Source organism: Humulus lupulus, chromosome X (genome assembly GCF_963169125.1).
Source record: "Humulus lupulus chromosome X, drHumLupu1.1, whole genome shotgun sequence".
NCBI classification, from domain to species: Eukaryota; Viridiplantae; Streptophyta; class Magnoliopsida; order Rosales; family Cannabaceae; genus Humulus; species Humulus lupulus.
In genome coordinates, this window is record NC_084802.1 from 49,004,511 (window position 1) to 49,021,705 (window position 17,195).

General features: G+C 43.2%; 1 protein-coding gene and 1 long non-coding RNA gene across 12 annotated transcripts; both read left to right on the forward strand.

The window, feature by feature from the left end:
- Positions 1-1,209: 1,209 nt before the first annotated feature.
- On the forward strand, positions 1,210-16,445 carry LOC133807257 (uncharacterized). 11 transcript variants are annotated; one of them, XR_009879235.1, is made up of 12 exons: positions 1,214-1,577; positions 2,221-2,289; positions 2,455-2,550; positions 2,689-2,842; positions 3,643-4,034; positions 4,315-4,349; positions 14,515-14,651; positions 14,745-14,820; positions 15,092-15,198; positions 15,287-15,387; positions 15,566-16,028; positions 16,110-16,445. It is a non-coding gene; the product is annotated as an uncharacterized LOC133807257 (long non-coding RNA). The 11 variants fall into 11 exon arrangements; XR_009879232.1 differs by having other exon boundaries at positions 1,212-1,577; positions 14,745-15,198; XR_009879236.1 differs by having other exon boundaries at positions 1,213-1,577; positions 14,745-15,387; positions 15,566-15,702; positions 15,954-16,028.
- LOC133804952 (uncharacterized) lies at positions 7,971-9,530 on the forward strand. The gene is made up of 2 exons (XM_062243059.1): positions 7,971-8,672; positions 8,772-9,530. The coding sequence occupies exons 1-2, from the start codon at positions 8,142-8,144 to the stop codon at positions 9,036-9,038; spliced, it is 798 nt and encodes a 265-aa protein (XP_062099043.1). The 5' UTR covers positions 7,971-8,141; the 3' UTR covers positions 9,039-9,530.
- Positions 16,446-17,195: the final 750 nt, after the last annotated feature.

Consider the following 17,195-nt stretch of genomic DNA (forward strand, 5'->3'; position numbering starts at 1 on the left):
CGAACTATTACCAATCCAAATCGTGCCCCCCGAATTTTTTAACTTGTTAAAAATTCCCCCTGAATTATTCACGATACTAAAATGTGGGACTTCCGTCCAATTTCGCTAATGGAATGGTGATGTGGCAGTTTGGTGGCCGATGTGGTATTACCACGTCAATGCTTCGTTTATAATATAAATAATAAATAGGATTCTTGCCCCCCGAATTATTACCATTACCAAATTGTGCCCCCTGATTTTTAAAAATTTAAAATTAAACAATCTTTTGAATATTAAAAAAAATGAAAAAATCATTAAAAAAATTTTAAAAAAATTGATGGTGACAAAAAATTGGCTTGGGTGTTGGGCATGCGTCAAAATGAGGGTAGTGACATCGTCGACAGACTGGGCTCATATGGGTCCCTTGCGACATTCAGCTTTGGTGTCGCCTTAAGTTTTTATTTTGTATGATTTAATTTAATTTAAATGGTTTTTTAGTTTAATGCTTTTTATATTTTCTTATTAATTTTCAAAATATTGTTTAAATTTTAAATTTTAGAATTCGAGGGGCATAATTTGGCAACAGTAATAGTTTGGGGGGGTAAAATTCTATATATTTTTTTAAATTATACACGTAGCAATCCACATCAGCACTCCAGTGTCGCCATATCACTATTCAGTTAGCAAAAGTGGACGGAAGTCCCACATTTCAATAACATGAATAGTTCAGGGGGAATTTTTAATAGGCCAAAAAATTCAGGAGGAACGATTTGGTAGTGGTAATAGTCCGGGGGAAAAAAATCCTAATAAGCCTTTTTTAAAGGGTCTTAATATTATTGGATCACATATATATTTTAATATTTATAAAAAATATTGTCTAGACATATCTATTAAAACTTTAATTAGTTGTTAAATTTTTATATATAATATTATACTTTTAATTAATTATATTATATTAATAATACTTAAAACTTAAATCAAATAAAAACATTATATGTCTAATATTAAGATATGTTACTCATGCATGTTTCTTATTTTTTTTAAACTAAAAATAATTTATATAAAAAAAATTTAATATTGTAAAAAAAGATTATTCCTTAGAAAGAGAAATTTTTTTTTACATGTTTAATAAGTGACATAATTTTTTTTTTGAAAGTAATGAGTGACATAAATTAATTGTGTATAACACGTCTAATAAGTCTAATAAAATAATGAAACTTTAGCCAAAAAAAAAAAAAAATTGAAATACACAGCCACTTAGCCCCAAATGAAATTAACAAAACAAGAAAAATCCCTAATTGTGTATTACACGTTTAATTATCTAGTCTCTACCAGTTGGCTTCTCTGGATCTCACTCAAACTCAGCCTCTCAATCGTTTTCCTCTCACGCTCACTCGCTCGATCTATTCTCTCTCACACTCAGCCCCCTCGATCCGTTCTCTCACTCAGCCTCTACAAGAACTCAGATCTCGTCTTTCTCTTCATAATGTCGAGCTTCTCTCCTTCACACTCAGCCTCGGCAAGAACCAGGCGACCCTGCCGATGCAAGAACCAGGCCACCATGGGGCAAACTAGGCAGACCTCCAATTGTTTATGAGGTAATTTTTTTTCAGATTCAATTTAATATGGAGAAAATACATTAAATATAGTCAATATATTTTTTTTGTGTTGGAATTATTTTTAATTAAGAGAATACACTCTGGTTCTTGTTGAAGTGCTGGTTCTTGTTGAATTTTAAAGAACTTGTTTGAAGAGTTTTTGTTTTTAATTCTTTTCTGTGCATACCAGCTGTTTGTTTCATTGTTTTTCCTGAGTTGGAGTGCATAAATATTTATTATTGGTGTTAAGGTGTCATTATAGGATCTTGATATTGTGTAGGAATTATTTTTGGGTGTTCATGGTGTCATTACAGCTGAGAGTTGTCTTGACAACACCAAGATTGATTTTTGTTTCTTCTTTGTTTGTTTAGATTGTTTTGGAACTATTCATTTTCTGTGCGTAATTTGGGTATGAGATTGTGAAGTAGATATTTATTTCTTTTTTGGGTTTGTTCAATTTGGTTCAATTACTTTGGTTTGATGTGTTTTGTGTTTTGAGTTTTGAAGATTTAACATATAATTCAATAATAAAACGATAAGAATATGTGTTTTTGATCATCACATTGGTTGTTGCATGTTGTATTAGTTAATTAATAGATTTATTCTTATGTGTTCTTATGCTATATTTGCTTCTGTTATGCAGATTCTTCCACCACAATGCTTATAGATGGTTTCCTGCATATGGGTTAGTTAATATCTTGTTCTGAAGGAGGTATATGACAATGTTAATAAATTGATGAAAGAACTCTGTTTTTTTTTTTTATTCAAGTGCTATTCATAAATTATTTCAATTATTTTGTTAGTCTCTCAATTAAAAATCAGCAAGTATGTACACATATTACTATAATAAGTGTCACCTAGTACTTTGTATCATTAGGGCCAATGAAAACAGATCAGGATCACAATTCGTTTATTGGAATCAAATCATTGATTGAGCCTACTCTTCGTGAACTACAATCAAAGATGAGAGAAGGTTGATTTTTTTTTTCAACACATAATTATATGTACTTATTTTCTCTGTTTTATGAACTTTTCGATGATTAAAAAACTTCTGAGTATTGACAAGAAAATCATGAAGCTCACATTTTGTTGTGTATTTTGTACTGTGCAGCTGAGAATGATCCCCATGATGGCAAGAGAAAGTGTGAGGCTTTGTGGCCTATATTCAAAATAGCACATCAGAAGAGCCGTTACATTTTTTACCTTTACCATCAGCAAAAGGAAATATCTAAGGAGCTGTTTGAGTTCTGTCTAGACCGACCAAGGTTACGCTGACCGTAATATTATTGCAAAATGGAAGAATTTTCGTTTATAGTACACTTTATTTGAACATGATACTGTTTGCACTTGCTAAGATCGTTATTTGTATTCAAAAAATGGCTGTTAATCTTAGGGTGGACTACATATATATATTTATATGAAAAAACAATGTAGAGTAGAATACTTTATAAGACTAACTAAGTATATAAGCCTGAACATATGTGTGTATGGGATTGGGTTTTGTCCCATTATGTGATGCATTCCGTTCATCCCTGTATGTCGAATCAATGGTTGGTTATTAATTATTGGAAGCCTGCATATCACACCATGTCTAGAGTATATTAAATCGTAGTCTAACACATAAAACAAAATATGTAGTATATTACGAGATGCATTCCCTTTTTTACAAAAAAAAAAAGGATAATTTTTACTTCTGCATATATAAAAATATCAGTGATAACTATAGTATTGTTTCCCCTCTTTGCTTTTGTGTTTGATCGTAGACAAAGTCCTTGTCTTTGCAAGGAAAAGGGGCATAAGTAGTGTAGAGAAAGAGGCATTAGGACGAGTTTAGTTTCTTTCTAATGTGTAATTGTGTGGAGATAATAACAACACTAAACGATAAATTTTTCCTATAACTTAAAACTTGATATATTTCTTTTTGTATCATCAAAACTAAACTGCCCACGTTTCCTTTTTATTTTTGCTTTAAATGCAGGCAGGCTTTTCAAGCTCTTCTCTTTTCTTTTCTCTTTTCAGATTATTTAGCTTCCATAATGTAATGGTTTTTTTTGTTGAATTGCAGCCTGGTTATGAACGCCTCTGCTGCTTGAGGTGCATGCAGCCCCGAGATCATAACTTTGCTACCACATGTGTGTGTCGAGCGCTGAAACATCTGAGAAAGGAGAAGGTTATAGAGTGTGTACATTGTGGTTGTAGGGGCTGCACTAGTGGAGACTGATTGGCTTCCACTTCTTCTGAGTGTTAACTATATATGCTAGGATAGTCTATTATGGTTAAATAACTAAAAACTGAATTTGTTTTGCTAATGCAACATCATCATGCTTCATACTCATTGAATGGTGCCAATGACAGTGAGAAAACAAAGGCGTTGTTGACAAGTACTGCACATGTTCATTTGAAGTACTCAGAAATCATCTTCAACTACCTCAGAAAGTGTACAACTTATATGTTATGGTAGAATTTCTTGTATTTTTTGCTGTGTTTAAAGTCTACTCCTTAAAAGAATCAATGTTCCTAGCCAGAATAAGAAACACTATCTTGTTTTATGTAACTACAATGCTCTCTCCTCCATTTATATTAGAAAAGCTATAGAGAATTAAATTGGAGGATTTCTTAGAGTAAAGCTTCTGGATACACACTGCATCTGCATGGATTATTTGTTTGTCTAGAAAATGCAAAAAGGTAAAAGCTTTGTAATAAGCTTGATTTTGATTTTTTTTTTTGGAAATTTCAGATGGATTTCAAGTCTGGGCTCTCTTACGTTTGATGGTATTTATTAGTTCTGACTGAAAGTTGTATTGATTAAAACTTGTATAAGCGTTTGATATTTGACATTTGGTGTTTGGTGTTTTGGTTTGTGAATTGAAAGCATGTATCTGTTTTGGTGTTTGGAATTTTCGGTGCTTGATGATCTGCATTTTTAATGGATATAAGTGGATGACCAATCTGAACTTTGAAATCATTTTTTTGGTTATGTTGACAGTGAGAACTCATCAACTAAGTTAAGTTGGAAAAATTATCAAATCAAGATCGCTAATTGGAAAGCAGTAAAAACAAAAACTCAAGAACAATGATGGAACAATAATGGAGAATTCAGTCTTTTATTCACACTCAAAACTCTGCTACAGTAAAATTTCCAACCCCCTTTCAGGTGGTCTTAGAGTTCATTTTATAGTAGGCTCTAATGGCCTTAGGTACATAGTGGTCCAGGAGACCATAGGGTACATAAGTACTATGTCAGGGGAGTGGCTCCAGAGGTTATGGTCGTACATCCAGCACAGGAGCAGGTGTCAGGAGAGTGCCTCCACTACTTGTCTGTACCCATGTCTGATGAGTGGTGGCAGGCGTAGTGGCGCAGGAGGTAGTGGTGTCAGCTCTGACCTATGGTCGTAGACGTACGGACCATGACTCTTACCCCAGCAGTCTCACTGACACTGGTATTCGTACTTAGTACTAGGTCGTACAAGTATGTCCCATTCGACTCGTACTGGATCTCCTAAGCATAGGGGTCTCCAGGTGTAAGGAATGGGACCCTTGGTGTGTGTTATGGCCCTGACGTGAGGTGGAGATCTCGGGCCCTTGGCACGAGATGCCTGAAGCACCCCGACGTCACCCACGAGCCTAGGCGATAGGCATGTGGCCTTGACGGATGTCTAAGGAGGCGTGGCGAAACGCCCTCCTTGTGACCCCCTTGGTGGTGCGGTTCCCTTGGTGCATGGTTCCGCTCGTGTGGCTGCCAGGTGGCGTGTCTCCTACTCCTTCGCGAGGCCCCCTTGGAAGGCCTACTGACGACGCGGCTCCCTAGCTGCTCACGAAGCCTTCTTCCTCTCACGTGGCCATGCGAATGCGTGGTTCACTAAGGGCGTGAGGCTGAACATCTGCTGAGGTGCGAGGCTACGGTGCCGAGGTGCGACGCCAAGGGTGCTTCACCGAGGCCACGCGCGCATCAGGGGCCTCGCTCGGACGCGAGGCGGAACACGCATCAGGGGCCTCGCTCGGACGCGAGGCGGGGCGCGCAGCAGGGGCCTCGCTCGGACGAGAGGCGGGGGCTCGCTCGGACGCGAGGCGTGGCGCACAGCAGGGGCCTCGCTCGGACGCGAGGCGGGGCGCGCAGCAGGGGCCTCGCTCGGACGCGAGGCGGGGTGCGCACCAAGGGCCTCGCTCGGACGCGAGGCGGGGCGAGAGCATATCAGGGGCCTCGCTCGGACGCGAGGCGGAGCGCACCAAGGGCCTCGCTCAGATGCGAGGCGGGGAGCGCGCACATTAGGGGGCCTCGCTCGGACGCGAGGCGGGGCGTGCGCACATCAGGGGCCTCGCTCTGACACGAGGCGGGGCGCGCAACAGGGGCCTCGCTCGGACACGAGGCGGGAGCTCGCTCGGACTTGAGGCGGGGCGCGCAGCAGGGACCTCGCTCTGACGCGAGGCGGGGCGTGCACCAGGAGGAGGTGGGGCCTCGCTCGGACGCGAGGCCACGCGAGGCCGATGCTGCTGGGCTGTGAGCTTGGGCACTCGGGGCCGTCTCGCAGTGCTTGGTTCTTTTATGGGCGCGGAATACTGAGCGTCTACACTTGCCCCCCAGTCTAGGAGAGGACCTTTAGGTGCTCTTGTAGACTATTCACCTTGATCCCTATAAATAGGCCCTCATGCATGGCCTAATATTTTCACCTTACTCCTTTGGCTTATTGGTTTGGAGAGTCCTTCTTTTTTCAAGAGGTGAGGGGTTCAACCCCTCACAACCTCATTTTTGCCATAGTTCCTTTTATTTTAATTTTTTTACTTCATTTTCATCATCATCTATTTACTTCATAATTTTTTTTTTTTTTTTTTTACATAGGAGCTAGTTTTATGGTGTTTCTATCTTATGACTAACACATCTTTCTGGTTCATCCTTGCAGACGCGCATTTTCGATTCTTTGGTGCTTTTCGCTCTTCGACCTCCTTTGGACCCCAACTTCGCTCTCTTAATCGCTTGAGGTACATTTTCTTTCCTTCTCCCTTTTATATATATATATATTTATTGGGTCTAAACTAGCAGTACTTGGGATGGGGTGCATTAGTCTGAGCTTGTAGTGAATTTGACCATATGCACGCCCCTCCTCTTTGTTTGTTTGTTTTTTTTTATCCTGTAGTAGGCCATTTAGGGCGTTTGCATCTAGAGGTATTAAGCCTATTCCTTTGTGTTTTGTAGCCTTCCACTCGTTTATACGTGAGCCCCTTTTTGCTGTTGGGACGCGGTTTCATGGCCAGTGACGGCCCGTCCGACATACCCCCAAGGGCTGAGTTTATTGACCTGTCCTCAGACTCAGAGTCCCCTGAGGGCAACCCTCACCAGGACTATGACTCTTTAAGACAAGCCCGCATCCGCCACCTTGAGTGCATGACCGAACTTAGACGTAAAATTTGGGTGGTGGAGAGCGAAATAGACTCGGTGTCGAGAGGGGATGGAGGACCTTCACCCCTGGGCCTTAGTGACCATATAGTGCGTCTTAGGACGACCCTTTTTGAATTACGGTGGGAGTTAGAATTTATGGAGGGACACATTCCGCCAGAACCTCCTACTCCCTCTTCTCCTGATGACAGTCATGGGGCTGCTAGCTCCTCTTCCCAGCCCCTAGTCTCAGTTTATCCTAGCTTAGTGCTTCCCCCATCACTCCCTCGATGGAAAACTCTTGCTAGGAAGAAAAAATGGAGGGTTAAGTGTTCTGCCCCTTCCTCACATATTTCTTTTGATTTTGCAGATATGTCGAAAGCACGCAGACAGGTGTCCGCCCAGGAAGAGGACGACGCCCCCCTACTGGCGTCCAGTCTAGTGTCACATGTGTCTCCGAACAAATTGAAGGCAATCGTGAAGCACTACCGGGCTCCTCCAGAATACGCCCTGCATGTTCCTCAGGAGGCCTGTTGGGCCGACCGCCCTGAGAAGGGCTTTGTGGCTTTGAGTGAGCAGATTTTGAAGGCGGGTGGCACCATTCCTCTGCACCCGTTCTTCGTGGCGGTTCTCAACTATTTTGATTTGGCCCCTCTTCAACTGTCGCCCAACAGTTGGTTGACTTTAAGTTGCCTCTTCATTTGGTTCAAGGATAACGTCCAACGCGCCCCGACGGTGCAGGAGGTGCACTCCTTGTATAACCTTATGGGAGTGCCCAAGTCCAAGGGCTTCTACTACCTGCAGAAGGCCAACAGTGAGCTTCCCTTAATAGAGGGCTCGGTGTCCAACACAGGGCCTTGGAAACAAGACTTTTTCTGGGTAGAGGGGCCTCTCTCGGTTCGTGAAGGCTTTCGCGCCGGCCCTAGTAAGTATCCTGGTCTTTCTCTTCTTCTTATTAGAACTTACTGTTTTGCACTCTTGCTTGTACTGACATTGCCGTGGTTCTTGTAGGGAAATTTGCTGATCCCTCGGTCATTGGGCCGGAGGCGGAGGCCATAGGAAAACTCCTTGCTGCAGACTCCGCCCTGAAGAAGGCAACAATCCTATTTACTGTGGCGAATCTCAACCGCCACCAATTGTCCCTGGTTTCTAACCCCAAGTTCCTGTGGTCAGTTACTGGGTCTAAGAAGGCTATGGCTATGCCGGCTGGGCCGTCCCTACACGATGGTGAGGTTGAGGTGGAGATGGAGGATGTTCCCCTCGAATGTGGGGGGTCTCATCAGCGCCCCCTGTCCCCCGGAGGATGCCCTCCTTACGATTCCCATGACCAGGACATGGCCTGTCAATCTCCGGACTCGCAGGCCGCAGCGGGATGTTACGCTCCTCCTGGCCTTGATGGCAATGATGCCTTCCCTCAGGTCCCTCATGATATTGGCTTTCCGGACGCTGATTATGTCAACCTCGCGGAGCCCCCTTCTAATGCACCAAGGTTCCAGTTTTTCCCTTTCACTGCGCCTCCTCCTGCTTCGGCGAGTGGATCATCCGTTCCTGTCCAACCAGATGTTCCTAGCAGGGAGGCGGAGCCTTGGGTGACTAGGATGGCCTCATCCTATGCCCAGCGTTTCATTCAGATTGCCTCGGATCTCCCTACCTTTGACTGGAAAGGTCATGGGAATGTGACCCAACCAGATCTTGGGGAAATCCTAAGGCGTGCCGCGGCCTGGGTGAGGTCTTGCACCTTGTGTTGACTAATATTATGTATAGGTGTACATGTGTTTTCCTTTTTGTTACCTATTGCTGACGCCATTGACTTTCTTGTGCAGGTCTACATCGTGTCTCTTTGGCATGCTGACTCGTCCGGCGTCCTCTCTGCATCTACTGCTGAGAGGGACGGCCTCATGGCCCAGGTCCAGGAGCTCGAAAATGAGCTTAGTACAACCAAGGTCCAATTGTCAAAGGCCCGGACTAAGTATGCCAAGTTGGACTCGAAGAGGGAGAAGCTGAAGGCCAAGATCAAGGAGCTAAAGGGCAAGGCTAGATGCTTGGAGCGCGAGCTCCGGGGGGCCAAGGCCGCTGCGACCGCGTCGTAGGAGAGGGTTACTCAACTGGGGATTGAAGTTGAGGCCCTTAGGGCTGAACTACAGTCGGCTCAGGAGAAGGTCGCTTCCTTGGAGGCGGAGAAGGCTTCCTGGGAGGCGGCGAGAGCTTCCTGGGAGGCGGGGAGGGCTTCTTTGGAGGCGGAGAGGGTCATAACCGAGCGCAAGTCTATAGACCATGCTCTTTACAATGTGTGGAAGCAGAATCCCAACTTCGACTTCTCCTCTTTTGGCGAACAGGTCGTTGCCCGAGCGGCCTGGTGGAGTGCCCACTACGGGAGACCTTGAAATAGTCTCGCTCCTTTTTTGTTTTCTTTTTATTTTGTAACATCATTACCAGTGCTACTTTTCTGTTAGTAACTCTTGTACTATCCCGAGAACACTTTTTTTTTTTAATGTATAAATACATATGTTGCTGTTTATCTCTTGTTCTATTGCATTAGAGGCCCTTTTAAGCCCGGGGTTTAGTTGGTTCCCCTCTTTTATCTATCAGGCTGGAGGTCCTTTGGAGCCCATGTGAAAGGGTTCGCTGGGACCTCTTTTGGTGCCTCTTGGTTGCTTTCATAAGGATATTTTGACCCCTTGGGTCGTAGTTATCCTTTTATGTTTTTCTTGCGCGCGCTTATTATTTGTTGCGAGAAGCGTCCTTCTCGTCATTATGCATAGTACTATTTTTACAAGGGTCTCTTTTGGGATCCTTTTTGGCTAGGCGGCTTGGCGGCCGCTCTAGACTTATTATTGTCGTCACCATATAATGGCTAGACTTATTATTGGCTAGACGGCTTGGTGGCCGCTCTAGACTTATTATCATCGATACCATATATTTTTCTTGTGAGTCCCTAAGGCCTCCTTGATATTCACACGGGTAGCTAATCCTTGTGATCTCAGGAGATGCCTTGTAAAGACTTCGCTTAAGGCCCTGATATAGGGGGTCCCCCTGGGATCCCTGTTGAAGGGTCCTTTTTGGGGTCCTCCTGATGGAGGGTCCTTTTTGAGGATCCTCTTGGTAGAGGGTCTCCCTTAGGAGTTAGGAAGGCAAGGGGTCCTTTTTAGGATCCTCCGTTAGAGGGTCCCTCTTTAGGAATTAGGAGGGCAAGGGGACCTTTTTAGGATCCTCCGTTAGAGGGTCCCTTTTTAGGAGCCCTTTTGCTGGCTGCATGTTCTTGCCCCCTGTCCTGCCCCCCAAGTGCTTGGTGAAATTTATTTCGGCAGGCACTTTGGCTGATGCTCGTGCAGCGAAGAAAATAAACACAGGAAGTAGCAAACGGTTTCATTCATAGAACGCGGTTTACATCTAACTTTGAAAATAAAAAAGGGGGGGGGGGGGGTTACATCTAAGTAGGAGGCTACCTAGGGCAGCCTCTTTGATTCTTACTACAATAACGAAGAACAAGCTAAACATAGGTTCTTTTGGCATTAAGAGCTGAAGCCTTGCTGGTAGTACTTCTCGAAAGGCTCCGTAGCCTGTCCCATCTTGTGCGGATCTAACTTGTGTGAGTTGCTCCTTCATGCACAGCCATCGTCATTGACATGGATGGTTTGGTGGCTGCGCGGAGGGACATGTTATAGCATTCCCTCGCTTCCTTCTGCTCCCCTCTCACACATGCTACTCCCCCAGGGCGTAGGGAATTTCATGGCTAGATGATACACAGAAGTTATCGCCTTCAATTCTCTCAGGGAGGGTCTCCCTAATACCGCATTGAAGGCCGAGGTGCAATCTACCACGACGAAGTTAGCCATTATGGTGGTTTGCCTGGGTTGCTCCCCCATGGTGAGGGCCAATTCGATTGTCCCCAGGGGTTGCATCGAATCTCCCGTGAACCCATACAAAGTCGTAGTGCAAGGCTTTAGGAGACGGAGGCTCAACCCCATCTTTTCCAGCGCCTGTCGATACAAGATGTCCACGGAGCTCCCGTTATCCACCATGATCTGATGTACCCTCATGTTAGCTAGCTGGGCGGTTAGCACTAGGGGGGCATTATGAGGGAAGTGCACCCCCTGTGCATCTTCTTCAGTGAAAGTTATTGAGTCATTCTCGCCCTTGAAGTTCTTCGGGGGGCGTTGTTCCAAACTTAAAACACAATGTGGTGGACTTCGTCGGGCCTCCTTGGCATACCTGTCTCGCCCTTTCCTAGAATCGCCTCCAAATCCTAGTCCTGACCTCTCCTTGCACTTCCGGGGCCACCTCACGTGCCCGCGGCGGGGACACTCCTCCTTCTGGCCTCTGGTTATCCTTGCGCACATACCTACTCAAATGTCCCCTACGGATGAGTTCCTCAATTTCTTCCTATAAATGGATACACTCTGTCGTGGTATGTCCGGTATCTTTGTGGTACCGACAGTATCTACTAGGATCTCTTTTGGACCGGTCCTTTCTCATTGGTGGGGGCCTTTTGAAAGGAACTCGATCTTCATTGGTGAGGTAAATGTGCTCCCTGGTATCTGGAGGTCTGTGTAGTAAGTGTAAGCCGCTAGCTTGTGATCATTCCCATGTTTGGTTCTCCTCTGGTGGTCATCTCTTGATCCATCGTATGCCCTTCTCTTCTTTGCTACGTTCGACCCGTCGTTAGTTGGGGGCTTCACGTGGGGCTCCTCCTTTCCCGCCTTTAGGTTTGCGTGGCCATCCTCCATACGGATGTACTTCTGCGCTCTCTCATAGAAGTCATCTAAGTCGGTGACTTCCCTCTTCAACATGTTTTCCCACAACTTGCTTCCTGGGAGCACTCCAGCGGTAATGGCCATTTTTAACTCTCGACGCGTTAGGCTCCCCACTTTTGCGGCCTCCATATTGAACCGGTGAATGTAGCTCTTTAGGCTCTCATTCTCCCCTTGCTTCACGTTGGCCAGGCTGGTGCCTGGCATCGTGTAGTCTCGCACGGCATGGTGCTGTTGGAGGAATTCGTCAGAAAACTGTTGCCAGGACCTGATGGACCCCGGCCTTAGTCTTTTAAACCATTTGTAGGCGGGTCCTTTCAGAGTAACAGCGAAGTAATGGCACCTGGCACCACTTCCAATCCCCCTCAGTTTCATCAGATCATTAAACGCATCCAGGTGGTATTTCGGATCAGTATTCCCTGGGAGAACTCGTCAACTAAGTTAAGTTGGAAAAATTATCAAATCAAGATCGCTAATTGGAAAGCTGTAAAAACAAAAACTCAAGAACAATGATGGAACAATAATGGAGAATTCAGTCTTTCATTCACACTCAAAACTCTGCTACAGTAAAATTTCCAACCCCCTTTCAGGTGGTCTTAGAGTTCATTTTATAGTAGGCTCTAATGGCCTTAGGTACATAGTGGTCCAGGAGACCATAGGGTACATAAGTACTATGTCAGGGGAGTGGCTCCAGAGGTTGTGGTCGTACATCTAGCACAGGAGCAGGTGTCAGGAGAATGCCTCCACTACTTGTCTGTACCCATGTCTGATGAGTGGTGGCAGGCGTAGTGGCGCAGGAGGTAGTGGTGTCGGCTCTGACCTATGGCCGTAGACGTACGGACCATGACTCTTACCCCAGCAGTCTCACTGGCACTGGTATCCGTACTTAGTACTAGGTCGTACAAGTATGTCCCATTCGACTCGTACTGGATCTCCTAAGCATAGGGGTCTCCAGGTGTAAGGAATGGGACCCTTGGTGTGTGTTATGGCCCTGGCGTGAGGTGGAGATCTCGGGCCCTTGGCACGAGATGCCTGAAGCACCCCGACGTCACCCACGAGCCTAGGCGATAGGCATGTGGCCTTGACGGATGTCTAAGGAGGCGTGGCGAAACGCCCTCCTTGTGACCCCCTTGGTGGTGCGGTTCCCTTGGTGCATGGTTCCGCTCGTGTGGCTGCCAGGTGGCGTGTCTCCTACTCCTTCGCGAGGCCCCCTTGGAAGACCTACTGACGACACGGCTCCCTAGCTGCTCACGAAGCCTTCTTCCTCTCACGTGGCCATGCGAAAGCGTGGTTCACTAAGGGCGTGAGGCTGAACATCTGCTGAGGTGCGAGGCTACGGTGCCGAGGTGCGACGCCAAGGGTGCTTCACCGAGGCCACGCGCGCATCAGGGGCCTCGCTCGGACACGAGGCGGAACACGCATCAGGGGCCTCGCTCGGACGCGAGGCGGGGCGCGCAGCAGGGGCCTCGCTCGGACGAGAGGTGAGGGCTCGCTCAGACGCGAGGCGGGGCGCACAGCAGGGGCCTCGCTCGGACGCGAGGCGGGGCGCGCAGCAGGGGCCTCGCTCGGACGCGAGGCGGGGTGCGCACCAAGGGCTTCGCTTGGAAGCGAGGCGGAGCGCACCAAGGGCCTCGCTCGGATGCAAGGCGGGGAGCGCGCACATCAGGGGGCCTCGCTCGGACGCGAGGCGGGGCACGCGCACATCAGAGGCCTCGCTCGGATGCGAGGCAGGGCGCGCAGCAGGGGCCTCGCTTGGACGCGAGGCGGGAGCTCGCTCGGATGCGAGGCGGAGCGCACCAAGGGCCTCGCTCAGACGTGAGGTGGGGTGCGCGCACATCAAGGGCCTCGCTCGGATGCGAGGTGGGGCTCGCAGTAGGGGCCTCGCTCTGACGCGAGGCGGGGTGTGCACCAGGAGGAGGTGGGGCCTCGCTCGGACGCGAGGCCACGCGAGGCCGATGCTGCTGGGCTGTGAGCTTGGGCATTCGGGCCGGTCTCGCGGTGCTTGGTTCTTTTATGGGCGCGGAATACTGAGCGTCTACAGGTTATAAAAAGCTATGATTCCTCTCTTTCCCTTATTAATTTAAGCAAGAACTTATGATCTATTTCAACTACTTCATTGATGATTAGCCTTTTTTATTTATTTGGGCAAAAGATAACTAGCTTTTTAGTTTGCACTTTTTTTGTGTTAGTTGATTATGTCTCATTAATTATGTACTGCATATTCAATGTCAAAACATATTTGGAAATATATTAGCAAATTCACAATGTATGGTTATCAAACTAAGCTACTACACATCGATATTGTATATGTATACATCATTTTTATCATTTGGTTTAACTTGAGTTTTTTTTAATCATTTTTCTTATTATTGAATTTTTTCCTTGTAGCTTGATTTTTTTTTCTCCCTATGCAATATAATAGTATTGAATTTGATTAAGAAAAATAAAAGAAAAAAAATAAAAAACAACATAATATTCAAAGTTGTAAATTTTTGTCTTATTAATGATATATACGAAGATAGAATTTGATAAAATAAAATTGTTATAAGTTTCTCAATGAGACATTATCTTTTGTTGGGTGGATTAATTTGGTTTTTGAATTAATTTTTCTCATATATATAGAAAAAAATTATATCATATTCTACTCCACTTTTCAAACATGACTTAAAAGTATTGGTGTGCTGCAAATATGTTCTGGACAACCTATATGATTTACTGGTTCACTTTATTCAAAACTTTTCTAATAGAATTTCTTCAGCATATCTACTTGATGTTTCACGATATAGATTAGCTATTAAAATATTTGTTTTAATAGATGGCAGGAATCTTTAAGCCATTTTAAGCACATTTTTTTATCTGGGTAAGCAAGGAAAGCATAGAGATGTCAAGGTTTACTTAATTCCTAGAAACCATGACATTGGCTATGAAAGTAACCTCATTCATAGTCTAGAGGTAATCAAGCACCTTAATTCTATAAATTGTCGTGCATTTTCAAACAATTATGATTATTTTGTTAATTATATTCCTTGTTCTACTTATAATCAGGAGTTTGGAAAGAGAAACTATCGATTTACAGCAGTAGAAGTAGAATTTACTGCCATTGATGCCCAAACTTTAGATGGTAAAAGAGAACAAGCAACTTTTTTTTGTTTATCTATCATATAATTGTTGTTTGAACTCTGAAATTTGGATGTGATAATAATGAATGTGACGTCAGCCAAGCAATTGTTTTTCCTGGACATGGAAGTTTAATATCAATTAACCAGTAAATTATTCCTTGTAGTTGGCATCTTTACTATAATTGATCTTAATTTCTCATGGAATTTGCATTCCTTGTATAATGTAAAATGATTTATTATTGCTCTGATGGCATTTAGATGACTTTGTATTAGAGTGTAGATGACTGGATTCTTTAGTTAACAATGGTAAATCATCAACATCATATCATCAAAAGAATCAAGCTTTCTCGTCTTGGAATTTGTCAAGAATGTATCAATTGGTATAGATTGTTGACTTATGTTTATTTTGTGTTATTAAGTTTGTGGTTACAATATAATTTACTCATTTATGTATTCTGCATGTTTTAGTTGTTTGATCTTATCCAAGGGTTTTATTGACCCATATTCCATTGTATCGACGTGATTGGACATATTGTGGGCCTAATTGCAAATCTCCAGTTATCAACTAGGTATTGATTTATCTGTTCTTTTTTCTTGATTTCCTATTAGTACATTTTTTTTTTCATTATTCATTACTTCATATCATAACCTTTATGTAGAGTGGTTGTGAATAATTGTTATGGTTTTATTTTTGTCAACATTTTTCACATGTATCTGATTGTTATTCTTTTTTGTTTCTGATTTCAGCGAGTGACGCACACGGCTAATAGAGAAATAATGTTTGATTATATTATTGCTTTTCTACAAAATGTGCACCTAAAATATTACTTTGAGTTGGTGACCTCGTAGATGCTTTCGGATTGATCTTTGTTTCAAATAAATAGGTACCAGAATTACATTTCTGAGGAGTCATTAGATTTCTTACTGGAGTTGATCAAACCTGTACAATACAGACTTTAGGCAGATATTGACACATTATAGACACGCAGGCAACTATCTTGACCTCATGTGCAACTATGGTCTCAACTTGCAATGAAAAAGCATGAGCTAATTTATTGATTTTAGACATTTTATATTGTGTCCATGAAAAGTTTAAGTTCAAGTTGAGCAATCACTAACATGTACTTCTTTTCAGGTACTTATCTTGTCTGGTCACGATCATGATCAATGCACTATAACTCATAAGTCAACATCCGGGCCTGTAATGGAGGTATGCATCCACTTTATTTGGTTTATGTAACTCTTATCAAGGCATGATATATCGATAACAATAGTCTGCAACACACTGTAGGAACTGTAAGTTGGCAGGAGGGAAACCTGTACCCATCTTTCATGTTGTTGTCTGCTACTAATGTTGTACTTTCAAACACTTCAAGTCCTGATGAAGAAATATCAACTCAGCTGTGCTTTCTTCAAGCAATTGTTTATCTATCATATACTAATTGTAGTTTTTAGATAACACTTACATAGTTATTGTAAGTGTATATTTTGATATTGTAATTTTTAGATTTGAAACATACTGAGTTCTATTGATTTTGTCTGCTTGTTGATTCTGTCTTCACTATGTTGTAATTATACAGGAAATTATGAATGAATTAGTGGTTGAAAATAGAGAAATGAAAAAATTCTCATATTCTACATGGGACGTCGGTCTCCACAAAACTGTCGTCTTATGTATTGCAGGAGACGATGCTTGCACATAAATTGTCATCTCATGTATTGCAGGAGGATGACGCTTGAGTAGGAACTGTTGTCTCATTTATTTCAGTGGATGACACTTGCACAGAAACTGTCGTCTCATGTACCATAAAAGACAAAGTTTGTATAGGAACTATCGTCTCATGTACGACATGAGATGACACTTTTATTTAAACCGTCGTTTCATGCTTTACATGGCATGACATTGCATGGGACGACGGTATTAGAACCGACGTGCGAGAGTCCATACGATGGTTTAAAACCATCGTCCTATGTCAATTTTGTAGTAGTGATATATGACATAATAGTGTAACAATAATTTTTTTTTATATATATCTATATATATTGTATCACCTATTTTTTTTAATATGGTGTGGTGATATTGAGTCTGTTTGGAAAAAATATGCATGCTCTAACATATTAATAAGTTCAAGATACTCAAAGGAAATTAAGATTCTATAATATTAATTTATTTTTGTCGTGTTATAATTTATCTTTTGTATTGATCGTATAAGAGAAAAGATAAAGAATAAAAAAATTATGATACTTTATATAGTTCCTAATTTTTATAATATAAGATTTATAAAAAGTATTAGGTAATTGAAAAAAAAAATTGAGACAACATTAAATGATGATCTTACTTATATTATATTATTTTTATAAAAAATATTATAAAATA

Excerpts from the sequence above, each read along its gene's own strand:
- LOC133804952 (XM_062243059.1), top strand. The coding sequence starts at position 8,142 with ATGGCTATGCCGGCTGGGCCGTCCCTACACGATGGTGAGGTTGAGGTG. Across the intron at positions 8,673-8,771 it reads TAAGGCGTGCCGCGGCCTGG|GTCTACATCGTGTCTCTTTG; the intron begins GTGAGGTCTTGC and ends TTTCTTGTGCAG.